The following is a 17,661-nucleotide window of genomic DNA, read 5'->3' on the forward strand; positions in this document are numbered from 1 at the left end:
AGATCTCTGGGGTTTTTTTTACATTACCTCAACCATAGATGTTGCACTATGATAGGAAAGCTTCTTGTATTTCAAAGTATTTTGCCTGAAGTAGGAAAGTAGCACTTCATTTTCAGAATCAGTAGGAAGAACAGAGGGAGCAAAAAATCTCTCTGATTTTTTGAGAATGTATAATGCTGTAAAGCTTTTTGTTCACACTTTTGCAGCTACAAAGAACTAACAAACAGCAGTGCTAACACAATCAGTCAATTGGGCAGAAAAAGACAGTGAAAACTAAGTTTAGAGATATTGTTTAACAAAATTGCTCTATTTATTTTATCTCTCTTCTAGATACAGGCAAAGAAATACCAATGCTTTCTTGTAGGAAATACCTGATATATACATACATATACACACATATAAAGTAAAATTTTCCAGTTACAGTATAATGTACATGGGAACAAAATCCTGAGCAAATAGTATTTTCAGAAACAGTTGTTTTGACAGAGCAGCTAAAGTCAGTATCTGTTTCACTGCTGTCCATGAAATACTTAAGATAACGGGGTATAATTCCGCTAAATTCCATTTGCCAAATGTTTCAAAGGGTTGCCCAAGTAGGCCACAGGCAAGTGTAATTTTCCATTAAGTGAAAACCCAGATCTGGATCTAAACTGTGGGTTTTCTCTCCCTGTGAGCTGGCATGAGTTAGGAGACCCGTGCAAAGCTTCAGCTGTGAAATCACCAAGCCTTTGAAATATAAAATCACAACAAGGTGTTGAAGCTGTACACCAAAGCAAACAGTGCGTCACAACCAATTTAGCCAATGACATGGAAAACCAGACACAGATAAACAGAGGAAGGTGTGGTTTTTGCTTAGGAAATTACTAAATATTCAGAATCAAGAGATAAAGATAGGAGGTGAAGAACGTTTCCTTGCCAGCCTCCCCATGTGCATATGCCAGCAGGCACAGTACTAGCAAATTCACTTGGAAGCAAGAGTAGATAGATATCTGTGGTGCTTCCCATAGCATTTGCCCAGGTCTATCCAGTGTGCTTCCCTCATGGATGGAGAGCCTGTGCCCAGTGCCACAGGGCTAGAATTGGCTCCATGTCTCCAATGTAACCCCCTGGCCCCATATATCTGTCCACACTTGCACATAAGAATAAAATATATTCACTGTATGATTAATTTTGGGGAGAAACCTGTTCCTCATCAACGGGGATGACAAGCTCTGTTCTCAGGTGTTGTGCCAGGTTAAAGCCCCCAGAGCATACAGCCTGGCACCTTGTTCCCTCATCCTGTATCTTTTAGCTCAGTTGTTATGTACTCAAGAACCATGGCATACTTGCCTCCTTTGTGCCAGCCATCTGCGTATTTGAGAGCAACAGGGAAAAATATGCTTCTGTTGTGCTCTTGTGCAAGTCGCATATCATTCTCCCTAGTTTCTAGAAGTATTGATTTGAGCAATATCAGTTCACTTTCATAGATGAAATGGTTATCTTTTGGGAAGATGAACTAGAACAGTAACAATTACCATTCAAGCTGGTTGAAATGCAATATTGCAAAATCGCAACTAAGCCTTCTGCTAGCAGCTGCAATTGCTGTGTTTAAACATTTACTTGAGTTTCAGCAGTCAAAATGACACTAACTTTGTTCCCTCTTCCAGAGAGACAAGAGAACGGCACTGAACAGTAGGTTGAATCCTGATTTTCATTGCTTTGAGATCTATCATGGGGCACTTGTGAATGCAGCAGATTCCACATAAGATTTTTTTTGATCTTGCTCTGTTTAAACATAAGAAGCAGTGGCCGGCCCGAAGACAAATATCCTGTTAAGTGATGCGCTTGCAGTTATTACACACCTGTATGCATGATAAGCAGCTGTTCCAGCATGGATAGAAATGTGATGGCTCTCAACCGTTTTGCAGGAGATCCTTTTGAAATCAGTAAATGGCTTATGATGTGCCACAGGGCTCATTCACCCAGTCTTTCTTCTCTTTTTCAGTTTTTCCTCGATTGATTTTTTTTTCCTCCATCCTTTCCTATCCCCCTTCTCTTGTTCATCTTTTCTCTCTTCAATTATTCTGTATTATTTTTATTTTTCTCATATTCCCCATTATTTTATGTTCCTCTGCCCCATCTTCTCTCTACTAGTCCATTTGCAGAGGGTCAGTTAAAACAGTATTGGCATAAGGAGTTTGAGGAGAGTGAAACTGAGAAAGATCCATTAGAAGATACCTGCTAGAGGCCATTGAGTCTGGCTGTGGCTTCTATGTTTTGTATTACCAAAAGCACCATTTGGGCTGTTGATTTACTTGCTAGCCCTGACTCCCTGAACATCTGAAGTGGTCCTTCTTGCATTTCAACATGGCTAAAAGCTTTGTATTGGCAAAGAAAAAAGATGACTCCCCTCTTTTTCACCAGATGTACTTCTTCTGTGGAGCACTAGATTGAACCTGGAGTCATGCAACTTGATTTGTTAGATATTTTAAGAGAAAGGTGTCTTTAGAGGTATTGGTATATGATGTTTTCCACCAGCAAGACTTAGACAGGATCCCATGCAACACCCATTTCAAGTGCATAGGTGCTGCCTTCTCCAGATCATAATCTTAGAGGTTTGTTTGGCTGACCAACATACATGCTGACTGTCTGCTTAAATGTTTTCTGACTTCAACAGGGCCCAGTCAGATAAAGAAGGTGTCAAACTTCTTTCTGTGAAGACCACTTCTCCTGAGACTGGTGAGTTTCCTCTGTGTGTACATCTGCCTTCATCTCTGAGCACAGAGAATAGTAGTTTTGGGATGTTGTTTCCAATAGCAAAACCATCTTCAGTTCCTGCCAGGTCAAAGTCACTGCAAACAATTCCTTTACAGTGCAAATCTCCAGATTGCCTGTAGAGCTGCAGTGCAGCTGCATTGTGTGTGGTATCAGTATTTGGGAGTGAGAAGTATGACTGGTTTAGGGACAATATTTTTTTTAAATCATTTAGTAAGTGATCTACAGCCAGTCATGTTCAGGAGTAACTATATTCATTATATTTATCAGCTAGATCTGGCTATACAAGGAAGTTTTAGGAATCGTAATATCCCAGGGGCCAAAATGTTTCGGACTCGGTGCTGTAGGTAATCAGGTCTCTGCTGGAGTTGGTGTTGGCAGTGTTCAGTCAGCCCTGTACCCAGCCACCCTTTGCATTCAAAATCCTATGCAGTTACAGGTTCTGCAAGAAACTGAGCAGCACAAAGTAAGACTGAGGCAGAACAAAATTCTGACCAATCTGATTCCCAGCTATTCGACAACAACAACAAAAAAACCCACCCATACACACACACGAAAAATGAAACCTGTCATGGCAGAGCTACTCATGATGAAACTTTCCCCCTTCACCCGCTGAAGTTTGCTTCCTCAGTCAGGTAGGTCCCACCTTTGCTCTCACCGCATCCACAGAAGTCCTCCAGGAAAAACAGCCTCTTACTTTATGCTTTTTTAGGTATAAAACACCCTTTTTTACAGTTTTTGGCTGTCTGTTTCCCCTACTGACATTTCAGAGGTTTTCTGCTAGCTGTTCTCCCTTTTCCTCTAAATTTCTCGGGAAGTCCTCTGAAATACAGCACTTGATCTGAACTTCTACTTGCTGGAGGGGCACAGTTTGGACTCTCAGGCCTTCTTTGCAACTCCCAGAAACTTCTGCACAATCCAAAAGACCCAAAGGGCAACCCTTGCAACAAACCAGAGTCATGCAGGGTCCCTGCAGCCTCACTGACACAGTGGCATGCTAGGAGGCTAGAGAGGGAGGAGAAGGGCCTGCACCACTGCATAGTGCATCAACAAACCAGAGTCATGCAGGGTCCCTGCAGCCTCACTGACACAGAGTGGCGTGCTAGGAGGCTAGAGAGGGAGGAGAAGGGCCTGCACCACTGCAGGGTGCATCGTTCTTCCCCACTGCTGCTAGGCAAATGCAAACTACACCTTGGCACTTTAGCCACTGTGCTTTGGCACTTAAGTGACTGCACTTCAGAGCTTTGTGATTTGGAAATGCTGGGGGGGGGGGACAGGTTATATGTCTTTGGGAATGGACATTTAACTTTATTTTAAGGGGTATGGAGTTGTGTGTATGTTTTCATTTAAAATCATAATCTTTTCTCTGAAAGCTGAATGAAGTCAGAAACTGGAATTCATAGACATTTTTTTTGATTGATTCTGCCCTCTGACCAGTTTCAGCAATAAAGTAACTTTATTGGCAGCAGCAGAATTATTTGTGTTTTATAGCAGGGTAAATGAGAAAAGACTCAGGCTCACTGTTTCTTTCACATGATGAGGTTGGGTGCTTGTTAATCAGTTACTGTTTCACCAAGTATCCGAATATCTTCCATCCAGAGGATTTTTTATATTCTTTTTTACTGAAATATGATGTATGCATGCTATAATTGGAAGGTATGAGTCATAACCACTTAGAAAAAAGATTCTTGCCGCCTTCTCATTAATACAATTCATATTTAAACTAGCTACCATTTTCTCTTGAGTTCATACGTCTTCACATGTTTCAAAATTAAACATGCTTTCACAGAAATTGAAGTCCTGTTTTTCCCCAGGTTTTTAGAGACACTTCTTAAAATAAAAGCACTCTGAAAGAAGGGCCCATTTTCTTACAGAAATATTTCTCACTCATACAGGTACTTTTGAATAAGTTAGGATGCCTGCCCATTTGAATAAGATTTACTTGCTTCATTAAAAGCTCTCAGGAATAAAGGCAAGTTTTTCTTACAGTAGAGATACAAACTTGAGAGATGGTCCTTCTTACAACTGCTGAAAACCATTGCACTGTGTAAAGTGCTTTACGTGTGTTCTTCTTTTGCCTTTTTAGACACATAAAATCCAGCTCATATAAAAGGTGAATTAATTGTCCAGCCATTTAGAAAGTGTATGTTGTAGATGCCTTTGATTGTACATATCAACAAAACTACAAAAGGTTTTGACTAAAACTAGAAAGTTCCTAAGAGCAGCCTTACCTTTACAGATAGACCTACATCATCCTCTATCAATAGGCTGTTCAGCTGCCATAGGTCAAGCATGCATGCAACGAAGTTCTGCTTTGACATGTGTTCAGATTAAGCTTTATTATAAGTATACATTATTTTTTACTTTTTATTCCAAACAGAAGATTTTGAGATTACATAATTTGTTAGAAATATGTAAAAAACATATATACAAAACAAATGAGGATATGACCTGCGAACTGCTCAAGCAGGCAACCTAAAAAAACCCTGTGTCAGGTTGTGCATGATATATCTTGATCAAAGGCTATGGTGAATTTAATCTTGCCTTATTTTATCTATCTAAAAACTAAGCTGGCTGCACAGAGTCAGTTGAAAGAGATGTATGTGTCCAGAGGGCTATTTATCCCGTCTGCCTTGGACATATTTCTTGAACTGGAATGAGCGGATGACTGACCTATGGAGGTCCATTGACTACTGAAGGATCCAATGTTAGGACTTCTAAAATTGGGTTCTGGCTGTAAATTGAAAGAAAAAGGAAAGACTCCTCTTTCAGAAGCACAGCTGAATTAAATTTCATCAAGAATATTATTTCCAATACCTACAATTAATGTGAAAGAATACAGGAAAATAAAAGTGTTCAATTAAGCCTGGACTAAAGTAATGGTTTTAACGGAGCAGTATCATCAGGAACACTAGGTAAAACTGAGCTTTAATATTCTCATTTTTTAAAACTCTTCTTAGAAAGATAGAGCTGCCGATGGCTATAAGCTCTAAGGCAGAGTTGAGAACTGATGTAAAATAAAAAGACAAAACTAAACATCTTGGATTTTTCATGTATGTTTGCCAGTGAACTGCAATACCTGATGTAAGATAAGCCTGTACTTGCATTTTTTGTGAAAACTCAGCTTGGATAAAAATGCTCAGGAAACTGAATAGTCTTGAAAGTTTTACACTATGCAATTGCAGGACTTACTGCAGCCATTATGTGTTCAATATACAGGCAGATTTAGGGTGGCTTTTCCTAGGGAGAATAAATGTTCTTTTACAATACAGAGCTCTAGAAAGTCTACCTGCAAAAAATATTTCTTATTTGAGATTCAACATAGCCCACAGAATTGCGTGTTTGGCTAGTCAGTGGTAGATATGTTTCCTGAGAATATAAGATGGAGGGTTTTACTTGATTACTAAGAGATCAGTTCCATCATCCATGATATTAATGGTAGAGTATTACCTATCTTGAAAACAGAACTAACTTCTGTGAGAGTTCTTGTGTATTTCACTGAAAACCAGCAAAGGTATTGATCACCTTTCAGGACTCATGAAAAATGTTGAGGGATGGAAATTCCTCAGTAACAGAAAGGTTGAGAAATAGGAATTGGGGTAAGGCTACTCCATACAGATGAATGATGCATGATAGAAATATTGATACCTGTGTAATGACTTGACCATTTTCTTTTATGGTCTTTGCCTGCAGTACCCATTCTAGAGCAGGTAAAACGTATGAAGGGCCTTTATAGTAGCAGCACACCAGCTCAATATTCAATATAAAGTCTCATAGGAATGTGCAGGTGACATAATATTTCAGTTGTTAGGTATAATCCTGGCACCTAAGCATAAGCTGATTCCTTAGGGCATGCTATCTAACCAGTGTGTGTTTTTTTGAGATTATAGGGTATAATATGACTTACTTGGCTTTCAGGGGTGTTGTCTGTTCTGCACTGAATTTAGTGGAAGGATATTAAATGTGTCCCAGCTGATGTGGCTCAGATTTTGGTGATGCACCTGGAATGGAAGGTGGCTGGAGAAAGGTCTATGGTATACATCTGCATTAGGGCTTCCCAAGACACCCACTGAGAACACGAATGAAAATTCAAATGTTGCTGCTAAACAAAGCTGGGAAAGTGTACCAGGCAAACATGGGTATTTGAGGAGACAGCTGGTCTGTCACATGTGAAACAATCTTAACTTACTGTAATCACACTGGAGAAAGGGCTCGGTCAATATCTCAAGATGCTCTGAGGTGGCAGTGCAGTACCAAATAGTATGAACTGAGGATACAGAAAACCCAGCATTCCCCATATGTTCCACATCTCTTCCAAAAGTTGCTGCTGTTAACAGTAATAACAACCTGAGAATTGTTATCTGCTGCTTCAGCTGGATGTACCTTCTGCCTATAGATTTTTGTAATATTTCTCGGGTGCATTCTTTGCACAAGATGAGCTACCTACCTTGAAGATATGTGGGGTTTCATGGCATAGATTAATTGGACACCATAGTTTCAGTCACTTTTGAAATGACCCTAGTTTGTGCCTGTGGCATTCCTCTGGACTTCCTGAATTTCCAAAGCCTTCTCTGTAAAAGCTTTGTGGATTCCAAGCCTTTGACATCAGAGGCTGGGGACAGTACTATACTTAGCAACTGAGTACCAAAATCATCCCCAAACAAAAGAAAAACCCTTGTTCTCATTCATCACAAAAACTTGCCTCGGTCATTGGAATACACGTGAAGTTCAGCACCTGACAAGACAGCCCACTGTGGTGCTAGGGTTTGGACCTGGAAAATCTTGTGGTCTTCTGAAATAATGTAGTTGAATGACAATACCTGCATCACCGCTTTCCATGAATCTGCAAATGCTGAGACTGTTTAATTGTTCTGCCTCACACATCAGACCACAGATGTGGCTGTGGTCCAATGCGACGAATCTGGAGCTGGGGCAAAGGATTATTCCTCCTTGGTTTCTATTATGCTGAGCACATCTGAGGATGGACCATGGCATTTAAGGAGGTAAAAAATCTTTATGTCTTACATCATTAAGGGCCCAGTCCAGGGAAATCTACCCCTGCCAGGGGACATGGTTCCGTAGCAGGCCATGGGATGGGGGATGCATTGGTAGTTTCATCTCTCTCTCATTTTGGCTAGGATCCAGTGGATGCCTCTAGGAGCCAGTGAAGAAGCCTGGTCTCTAGGTGAGGCACTTTGTCACTGAAAATTCCCTTCCTTCCTCCTCTTGCTTGCAAAAGAAGCAATGCAGGTCAGCGAAGAGAAGTCTTCTGGCATGCTGCACGCTTAGAAGTGGTAAGAGCAAGAGTTCCTACTAATGTGATGATATGATATTGATTATTCCTTTTTCCTCTTATGAACTGTACTTTCAGTGTCTTTTTTTTCTTTTTTCCCCTGCAGGTAGAAAACCTAGAAACCGCTTCACAGAAAAGGATCTCCTCGCAACAGAGAAATAGATCAAGTACCTGCTTCCCTTTCCTTCTCTTTCTCATTTTCTGATACTCTATTTTTTTTAACCTTGTATAATGGCCTGAAGTTGTGTTTTCTTTCTTCAGAGAAACTGAAGAATAAACTTCCTCAGCCTTTTGCAGCTCAAGACTGAATTCTGTTTGTGTTTACTTGCACCACAAAGATCTGACTGCACACATTTCCAGCTGAGACTTTTGGGCAAACCTGTAGTCTAAAATTAAATAACACCTGCTTCCTTCTGTATTTCTAATTCAGTTTGTGAGTTGTGCATATTTGCAAGGGTTTTCAAAGCAGTCTCTTACTGAGACTGCTGAGGGTCAGGTGATGTTTTCATCTGTGCAGCATTTGCTAACTTTCCAGCCTGCAGCTTTCCGAGATCCCCCTCTGCTGGGGGAGCCACCTCCCACCCTTTGCTGGCCATGCAGCAGCAATTGCATTGCTATCCTTCGCCCAAATGTTTCTATATGTGGTCTCTGCCTTAGTGAACTGCACAGATCCTTCTGCTGATGGTGGCAAGGAGCAGTTTGCAGGGACACTGGTGAAGTGCGTGACAGGGAGCACTGCAGCATGAACTGCACAGATCCTTCTGCTGATGGTGGCAAGGAGCAGTTTGCAGGGGCACTGGTGAAGTGCGTGACGGGGAGCACTGCAGCATGTCGCAGGGGCTGGACCACTGGCCCACACCAAACCCAGCCAATGCATCCAGGTGCTGGGTCCTGCTTGGTGCTGTTCTCCAGCATCTGTAATGCACCCCTCTTTCTTTTAGTTCAGCATGGTAAAAATAGATATTTAGATTACTGTGTCTGCAGAGGTAGTTTTATACTTTTATAAAAAAATAGGTTTCTGCAATCTTATTTTATGAAAAAGTTGCTTTAATTCTTTGCTCCAAACCAGATTGCTGCCCTGAGCAATACGTCAGCAGCAGATATTACAGTGAAATAACAGTGCAACTCATTTTTTCTTACAGACAATGTAATCTGAGATGCAGTACAACCTATTTTTGATTTCAAAACCTATTTTTTATATCCTTTTTCTTCCTGCTTTCCCAATAATGTCAGACAGTTGTGCCCAGGTCAAAAATTTTCTGTACTTGTAGTGATATGAACTGTTAACTCTCTTCATGTTCTGCAGTTATGTGTATTCTGAATAATATATAAAGATTCTGAAACAAATGGCGGAGGGGGGGAGGTGAGGGCCAGGGGGGTGGAAATTACAGTGGGATTAATACAATAGCCTTCTGCAAATGTGAGGCGAAAAAATGTTTGTTTCAGAGTCCCACTACTTATCCACATATACTGGCACCAAGATGCAACATCAGTAGTCAGAAACTAGTATATCTCTGAGAATGAAAAATCAAATCAAATACTGCAGAAGTGAAATTTTAATTAGAAAGCCTTGTGTTTTTACTGAAGTACTGTTCCTTTCCTGGTTAACATCAGAATCTGTATACCCAGGCTACTTCCCATGCCCTTAACATAAATATGTTAAAGGATCAGGAATTATGAATACAAAAGTTTTCCTGTTGCTTCTTCCTTACCCTTGTCCTTTTTAAGTATGACTGCGTTTTAGAGGGGGATGTATGCAGTGTGTATTGGATCGGGCCCCATGGCTAGACTGCTAACTGGGTGAATCAATGATCAGGACTCCAGCAGAAGAGTTTGAGGGGTGACACATGGGAGGCTGTGCGTATGAAAGAACGGTGACGTATTACAGTGGTTGCTAGAGCACCTTCTCTTTTAATATTGAAGCTAAGAAGCTGTGGTCTGAGCCAGATGTACCTGCTCAGGTCCTGGATCTGTGGTGGCCCCAAGTCCTGTCAGTGAGAGTGGCTAGCATGAGATGTGGAGGGAAGGATAACAGATAGGGAAGGTGTCCAGTAATGTGTTCTCCTCCATAGCCTTCCAGCAGTCTGTGGCTTGGAGATGTCCTGAATCAATGGTTGTATTTTTGGTGCTTCATAGTTCTCAGTGGCTTTTACTTTCATGAATTTATCTTACCCCCTGTGGCACCCACAGCCTCCCTCGGCAGTAAGTTAGGCAGTTTAACTACAGTTCTGTCTGTATTATATGACATTAATGTTTAGAGACTTCATTGTGCCCATATCTTTGTGTTTACAATCCAATTTCAGACAAAAATGAACAAACAGGTGTAACGTTGGAGGATGAGAGGGAGAATAAAAGGTTCAATGGAAGGGTTTGCTTGTCAACTAAAACTTCCATGTCAGTATCAGTCTCAGTTTGTTTTCCAAATATTCTGCGTAAGGCCTCTTTCTCAAACTGTGCATCATTTCTTTCAGTTTTTGTAGAAGTGCGTGATATATATGAGGTTGGCTTCTCACTGCCCTCTGCCAATCTATCTGAGCCCACAACTCCTCCTCCATCAGGAGAGGTGTCACAAGGCGGGATCACAGGTAAAGGGGGTCACATTGCACTTGCAGCCGTGCAGTTGACAGCACTTTAACTGCATCAAATACTTTCTTCCAGATCCCTTTGTCTCCCACTTTTACTTACCAAAATAGGCAAATGTGCAATGGATTTTCAACCCATTATCAGAAAACTATTGCCATAGTTCCTATCAAATTGGATCACCCGATAGCTTTATGCAAGATGCTGTGTAACTATATTGTGAGAAGTCAATAACTGTATTGTGATGGTTCAAGTCTCTCTTGATACCTTCCATCTCCTAGTGTACAATAGAGTTTGTGTGTCATCCTCTCCTAAATGCATAATCCAGAATCAACAAAACCCAATTTTTCACTGATGACATTGTCCAGCAGTTTTGCATTTGTTGGTGTATTTTGCATTCTCTCTCAATGACAGCCTTCAAAGCATGCAGGTAACCTGTCTAGACTGGTTGAGTACTGCCACTGCAATGCGTATTTTCTCCATCAGCAAACAGTTCAGTGTGAGATAATTTCTTCAGTCGATTAAAATATCATCTGTTCAAACAAAATACTAAACACAAGTATTTGTTTTTCATTTCCCTTATGGGAAGCAAGGTCTAATCCATTGTTTTCAGTGGGTGATGGTCTGGGGGCAAATTTGGGGTTTTGCAGTCTTGGAATTTTTCTGTCAGTTAAGGCTGTTTTGAGATCAGTAAAACTGTCTCCCCAATTGCAACTAACCTGAATGTTCTTATTAATTTGCTTTTTGTGTTGCAGCTGGATATTTAGCACAACATCAAACTGCTGAGCCATTAGACTCCAAAATATTTCTAGACACCTCTCTGTGCAGTTTCAAGGCGTACTGCAGCCCTGTGTCTGAAACTGTGTATTACCCTTGTTACTCTTGAATAGAGAGCATCTCTCTGACCATTTCTTCTCAAGTATATAACCATTCTCTCTTCATCGCTGAATTGTTAGTTGGCACTAATGATTATAGGACCTATAAAGCAAATATCTTCAGACACATTTGCAACCATGGAGTAGCAATAACTTGGTTTTGTTTCAGAATACTGGCAGGTTCCCACTCTCTTGGGAGTGCAGGGGCAAAGCAATGAAGAGCATCCCTGCCTGCATTGAACCCTCATTGAACAATCTTTGATATTATAGGGGACATTGACCCCAGCAATAGTTTGTGGCAGTTCACTCTTTCCAGGGATTATGTGTGTAGCATCAGGAGACCTAGGTAGGTTACGTGAGTGTCTGTGTGCTATGGTCTTATGGGACGTGACCCAGGGAGCTGTGCTGGCTCTGGAGCTTGTCCTTAGGCATGTTATTTTCCTGTGGTGCAAAGTCTTCCATTTGAGTTTGGCTAATTTCTGGCATGGGCAGAACAATCAGCTGAGAGTGGAACTGATAACAAAGTATTGATATTTATTACAACTGTTGAATATCATCTTCTCCATGGTAATATATTTCTCAATTCATTTTTCCTCCACCTTCTTTTTTAAACAATCTTTCCAATTTCTCCCTTTCACACTCTGTTAAATTTTCCATTTCTGTATATATAACAGGAAAGTTAAAATCATGCAGAAGGAAAGAATAATAAAGGAAAAAATAAATAAAAATAAATTTTAAAAGAAATGAGAGTTCTTGAAAATCTCATTCATTTGTTAGTGCAAAACTATACAATTTTGAACTGGTTCACTTTATTTTAGCTTTTAAAAACAAAATTTGTATCTAACAAAAATTTTTCACATACCAAAAATGTATAAATCTTGTTGAAATGTTTGGGGGTTTTCTACCAGAAACTTGTGCTTTCCTTTTCTCTAAAAAATTATATTATGCATTATTGAAGTAGTTGCTGAAGGCCTTTTTAGCTGAAATTTAACATCATCATAACTTCTGAAGCTCTAACTTAGCAACACTTATAATGCTTTTAAAATAATTTTATCCAAAATTGAACACTTGGGAAGCAAACACCGTTTCCTCACGGTATTGTTGAAAATTTTTCAGTGTTTCTCATTGAACCCTGTTAGATACCAAGTTTTCTACCCATCTCCAAAAAGCTGCACTAAATTGAAGAGCCCTTTTTTGCTGACAAGAAAAGCTGTCTGAAAGCCATTGACAAGTCTTTCCTATTTTCTTCAGGAATGCAACTGTTCAATTTGACTGCTAATTATTTAAATGCCTAATCAGTGAATTTGTTATAATCCTAACTTGTACTACAATTCTCAACCCCAGGCTATAGAACATATGCAAGCTTTTTAATACATATTCACTTTTACCAGAATGTAACACAACTCCTCACTTCCTTGCCTCTTGCACATGTCAGGCATTAAATTGTCTCCTGCAGGTGAGCAGAGAGGCAGAAGGCAGTTTCCTGGAGGCATTTGGGTTTTCCCACCCTTATGCCTGTTTCCATGGAGATCTGTCCAGCCTGGGGATGCCATTCCCCATTCATCAACATGTATGAATCTCTGACTCAAAGAAATCCCACTGCCATTCCTGGGACACACATTTGAAAATAGGACAACTGTAAACACGTCGTCATCTGGAGGCTTATTTGTCTGCCTGTGACTGCTGGCAGTGGCTCCACTTCCCCAGGACTGAAGTTGTTAAATGTTGATTTTTCCTGCTTTGGAGGAACTGAGCTGCTGTCCGTGATAACAGCAAAAATTAATTTTATAGTTGTACCTTTATATTACTTAATGTTCTAATCATAGTTACAAATGAATGAAAGTCATACCTTTTCTAACCCTTCTAATCCCTTGAGAACTCCCTTGGAAATACTTTGTGGTAGTAACCCACCACTTGAGAGCAAAACACAGGGGAAATAAGCTACAAAACAGTGAGAGCGTAGTAAAAATCTTTTGTGTGGACAGTTTTTGCTGGTTAAGTAAATCTTAAAACTGAGTAGTTTGTATGGTGGTTGGTAATGTATTCCTGCTAGACTCATTTGTCCTTTTGTGTTTGCATGTTTAATTAATACAAATATATTTTCTGTTTTGTAGGAGAGCACTCATCTCAGGGGAAGAATAAAACTCGGCAACTATCCACACCTCAGCAATAAATGTGTGAGTTTATTGCTTTTGTCTTACACCCTGTAACATAGCATTTTTTAGTCTCAGTATTGTGCCATGTAACTAAACAAAAGGGTTAAAAATGCAACACAAAAAGAGCAATGGCTTCAGTTGGTGGCAGCCTCAAGGAGCAATGGCTTAAACAAAGCTCAGCTTGAGCACAATATCATAGAATCCCAGGCAAACTGAGTGACTGAAGAAGCTGCCACCTCACAGAGGTAGACCTTTATGGGCACAGCATTTGGCTTTAACTGTGGAGCATTCCCTGGCTGTAATTCCCTAGGTGAATTTTCTTTTTTGTTTGTGTGAGAAGTAAGATATTTTTAAAGGCACTTACCTATAAAAAAAAAGGAACTTGGTACCCAGAAGTGTTCAGCTCCTTCGGTTTAATGAAAAATCTGTGTCCATTCCACATCATGCAAAAGCAAGCACTTTCATTGAGGTGGTTTATTATGGCTGGAATTCCTTGGTGGCTAATGTAAAATTGGCAGGTGTTGGACAGTAATTTTATGTGTGTGAGGGCAAAGATAGTCAGAGCACCTCTGAAACCCACTGTTTGTCATGTGCGCACTGCATTTTCCTTCATGTATGAAGCTTTCTCAGGCACCACCATCTCCACTTCCCACAAAGTTACTTCTCTCGTTTGTGGGGAAATGGGGTCCTTTGCTGAGGGTGGGGGAAAGAGGCAGGCTGTGGGAAGGGCCCTGCAGGACGAGGGTAGTGCAGGAAGGTAGAGGAGAAGGATGGCCTGAGGAACTAAGTGTCACAGCGTATGTGGGATGGACTGCAGAGAGGCAGCTAGGCTGGGCCTGGTTGAAGCCCAGCCTTCCACCGTCACTGTAGGATGAAGCCCCTCTAGAACAGGTCCCATCACCCTCCACTGAGAGATCTGGTTGACCAGAAACGTGGAGACACCCTTTGACAAAACATCTTTGGCCTATTCTCATTTTCCCCAAGATGTACGAACCGAGCCTTCCTGATGCCAACAGTAAGGACAAAATAACCTTCTTTGTCCCTTGAATTAGAGCAGCAGACTGTGATTTTGCCTACATTACTGAAAACCCAGAGGTGGTTCTGTTTGTGCAGATGCAGGACAATATCCTGGACAATGGATTTATTCCTTATTGTCTATCCAATATTGGATTTACTCTATGTCATCCATTTTTAATCTACTCTTATTTTCCTGAATGACCTTACCTGGAATAATAAGCTTGAGATACTGTTGTCGTTTCAGATGTGAAGCAGCCTATTTTATCACAGTGTGCAGGAACTTCCCAACCAAAGCTGCAGTTCCACTGGAAACATGGAGTAGCTGAAGCTTTTTACCAGGCAGGACATTTGCATCAATGACCGGCTTTTGACTTCTGAACATCAAGTGTCTCCTGTCCCTTCTGGAATGACATGTAATTTTTTGATGGCTTAATAACTGGCATATCATATGTATTTATTGTTTTCACATATAGTAAAAGCAGGAAAACTTTCAAGAAGATTGAAGAGAATGTAAAAATCAGGCGATGTTTGCATAGTAGTTACTAAAAATGTTTTCTGCACATACAGGAAGGAATATGTTAGCATACTTTGTTGAACTTAGTAGATAGGGTTCTTTTAATTGTATGTAGCAAAATACAAACAGGGCCTGACCCTTGAAACAGTACTGGGAAAACTGCCACTATGAAAATTAATTCAGTGATTTCCATGAGACTCCTCACTGTAGCACACACTTTGCTTGTCATAAATGTTTACAGGATGGGGTGCCTGGGTGAAATGCTGAAGCGTGTGCTTTTTTCTGTGAAGGGGCTATATACCTTGCACTGAGGCTCTTTGAAGTTCTGTAAATTACTGAATATGATCCTTGTAATGTAGCAGGCGATATAGTTTATTTTCACCTGTTCCTTGGCTAATTACATTATGTGTGCTATAAGTACTTCTCTTATACAGTCTGGGACACACAGCGGGGATCAGCAAGATAAGCAATTTTACAGATGAACTTCTTCCCGCTGTTCTGAGTAATGCAGGGGATTCCTGTGGGTTATTGAATAATTCTGGAAGTTCAAAGAGTGTTTCAAGTGCTAATTACAGGCTCTCTTAATTTGTACAGAGCTAGCAATTCAAAAATATCAAGTAGTGCTATCTGCATGTATCCTACTTTTCTAGAACTATAAATGTCTGAAAATTGTATTACTGTGAGCATCTGCTCAGTCTCAATCCACTGACTCTGGTAGCATGCCAGGAGCTTCCGTTGTTTTATTGGCAAATGGAAAGAAGACAACTGGTGGTGTAAGTGCAGGACCAAGAGCCAGGACGATGATCAAAATTTTGATACTTACTGATACAATGCTTTTGAGGAACTTCGCTCTCCAATTTCCCTCTCTGAAATAATAAAACTTACCTAGTGGTATGGTAGGAGATTGAGCAAATTGTTAGTTTATGTTTATACACAAAGCTGAAAAGTGTTCATTTCCCTGTGCTTCACTGTTGCTCTTATCGCCACTTTGATGGGTCTAATAAACCTCTGTTTTAGCGGCACCAAGAGAAAATTTTGATGAAGTTCTGTGAAAGATGGGGAACCAACAAGTGTCCTCCATGCTGCAGCTGAGCTCGTGTGGTTCATTCAAGTATTTCTGGATCACTTGGGTTGTTCAGGAGCAGAGGAGTCTTGGATACCTACTTTGGAAGGGTCAGGCCATCTGGAAATACTCTAGGTGGCATCTGCAAGTATTCAGATTCCTGATTGCTGAAGTTTCCTATGAAAAAAGCAATCATTGTGGATTTTGATGTTGATTAAAAAAAAAAATTTGTAGCATGATGCATCATAAAAAAAGTACAGTAGAAAAAAGCAGAGAAAGGTTGTGAAATATATATATATATATATGTTTGCACAAAATCTGTTCAGGAACTACCATGGTGTGTCAAAAAAAACCATTTTAACTGCCTATTAAAAGCTATCCTCTTTATTAAGTGACTCTTTCTTTTTGCAGAAATGCAATTCATTACCCATACCTAATAAAACTATTGTTAATTACTCTGCATTCCTGTAGCAGAGTGTGCTGAACTTTTTACAGTGAGCCTAGAGAGCAGACACTACATATTCTGGGCATGGTGGTGGCAGGGGGAGATGAGACCTTGCAGAAGGCATGCTCTGGGTGGCAAGCAGGGTACAGAAAAGTCCTCCTTATTACAAGAGTTGAGGGTAAGAGAGCAGGACTTGCTGCAAATCATGGTACTGGAAAAGTGAAAAACACCAAAACAAGGGAGGAAGATATTTGGGCTTTTCATGATAAGGGGATGGCAGACAACCAAGCTTTTATCGGAAGGCTGGGAAATGTGTCTCAAAGTGACTGGCTTTTGTAAGCATGCGTGAAGCAAAAGAGATGGGTTTAGTGGAGAGCAGAAATAAAGAACCTGTGATCCTCTTAACCCCTGTGGCGACAGAGCTTGTGGTAAAAGGAAATGTATGAACTTCCATCCTTGCGAAGGATCAGCAGGGAAGGCAAGAAGACAGATTTGCTTGAAGGATATCTGTAAACCACAGAAAGAATTTGGAAGAATATTTGGGGCTCTTTCTTCGCAAAGCTAGGGATGCTGGAATTGTCGTTAATGGGAGGTGATGAACTGACTGCAGAGAGAGCTCAGTTAGCAAAGAAGTTACACACAATGACTCAGGTAGATGAAAAAGAAATGAAAAATCAATTCCACTTGTCTGCCTCAACAGCTCTAGTGTAATACATGTCTAAAAGATCCACTTGAGTTTTTCTAGTTGCTAGCATAGCCAAAAAACAAAACAAAAACAAAAGTAAAAGTTGGTCCTCCATGTTTGTCTATATAAAGATACCTAGGAAACTGGTTCTACATTTGTAAAGCACATTCTACTAAAGCTTGAATACATTTTTTGTGGACAGTCCCACCTAAATTGAGTGTTCTTTAACTTCTGTATCATAATTTGCTACAGAAGTGAGTGACATCCACTTCAGCGTGG

At 40.4% G+C, this 17,661-nt stretch overlaps 1 protein-coding gene across 2 annotated transcripts in view; it reads left to right on the forward strand.

Moving 5' to 3' along the window:
• The window catches only part of EMCN (endomucin), a 55,812-nt gene extending 39,173 nt beyond the window's left edge, over positions 1 to 16,639 (forward strand). For both annotated transcript variants that reach the window (XM_055702615.1, XM_027812081.2), the window contains 4 exons: positions 1,647 to 1,671; positions 2,657 to 2,718; positions 13,617 to 13,679; positions 14,920 to 16,639. In XM_055702615.1, coding sequence (XP_055558590.1) covers positions 1,647 to 1,671; positions 2,657 to 2,718; positions 13,617 to 13,675 — 146 coding nt within the window. In that variant the 3' untranslated portion in view covers positions 13,676 to 13,679; positions 14,920 to 16,639. The remainder of the gene's footprint in view (positions 1 to 1,646; positions 1,672 to 2,656; positions 2,719 to 13,616; positions 13,680 to 14,919) is intronic.
• The last annotated feature ends 1,022 nt before the right edge of the window (positions 16,640 to 17,661 follow it).

This window comes from Falco cherrug, chromosome 1 (genome assembly GCF_023634085.1).
Source record: "Falco cherrug isolate bFalChe1 chromosome 1, bFalChe1.pri, whole genome shotgun sequence".
NCBI lineage: Eukaryota > Metazoa > Chordata > Aves > Falconiformes > Falconidae > Falco > Falco cherrug.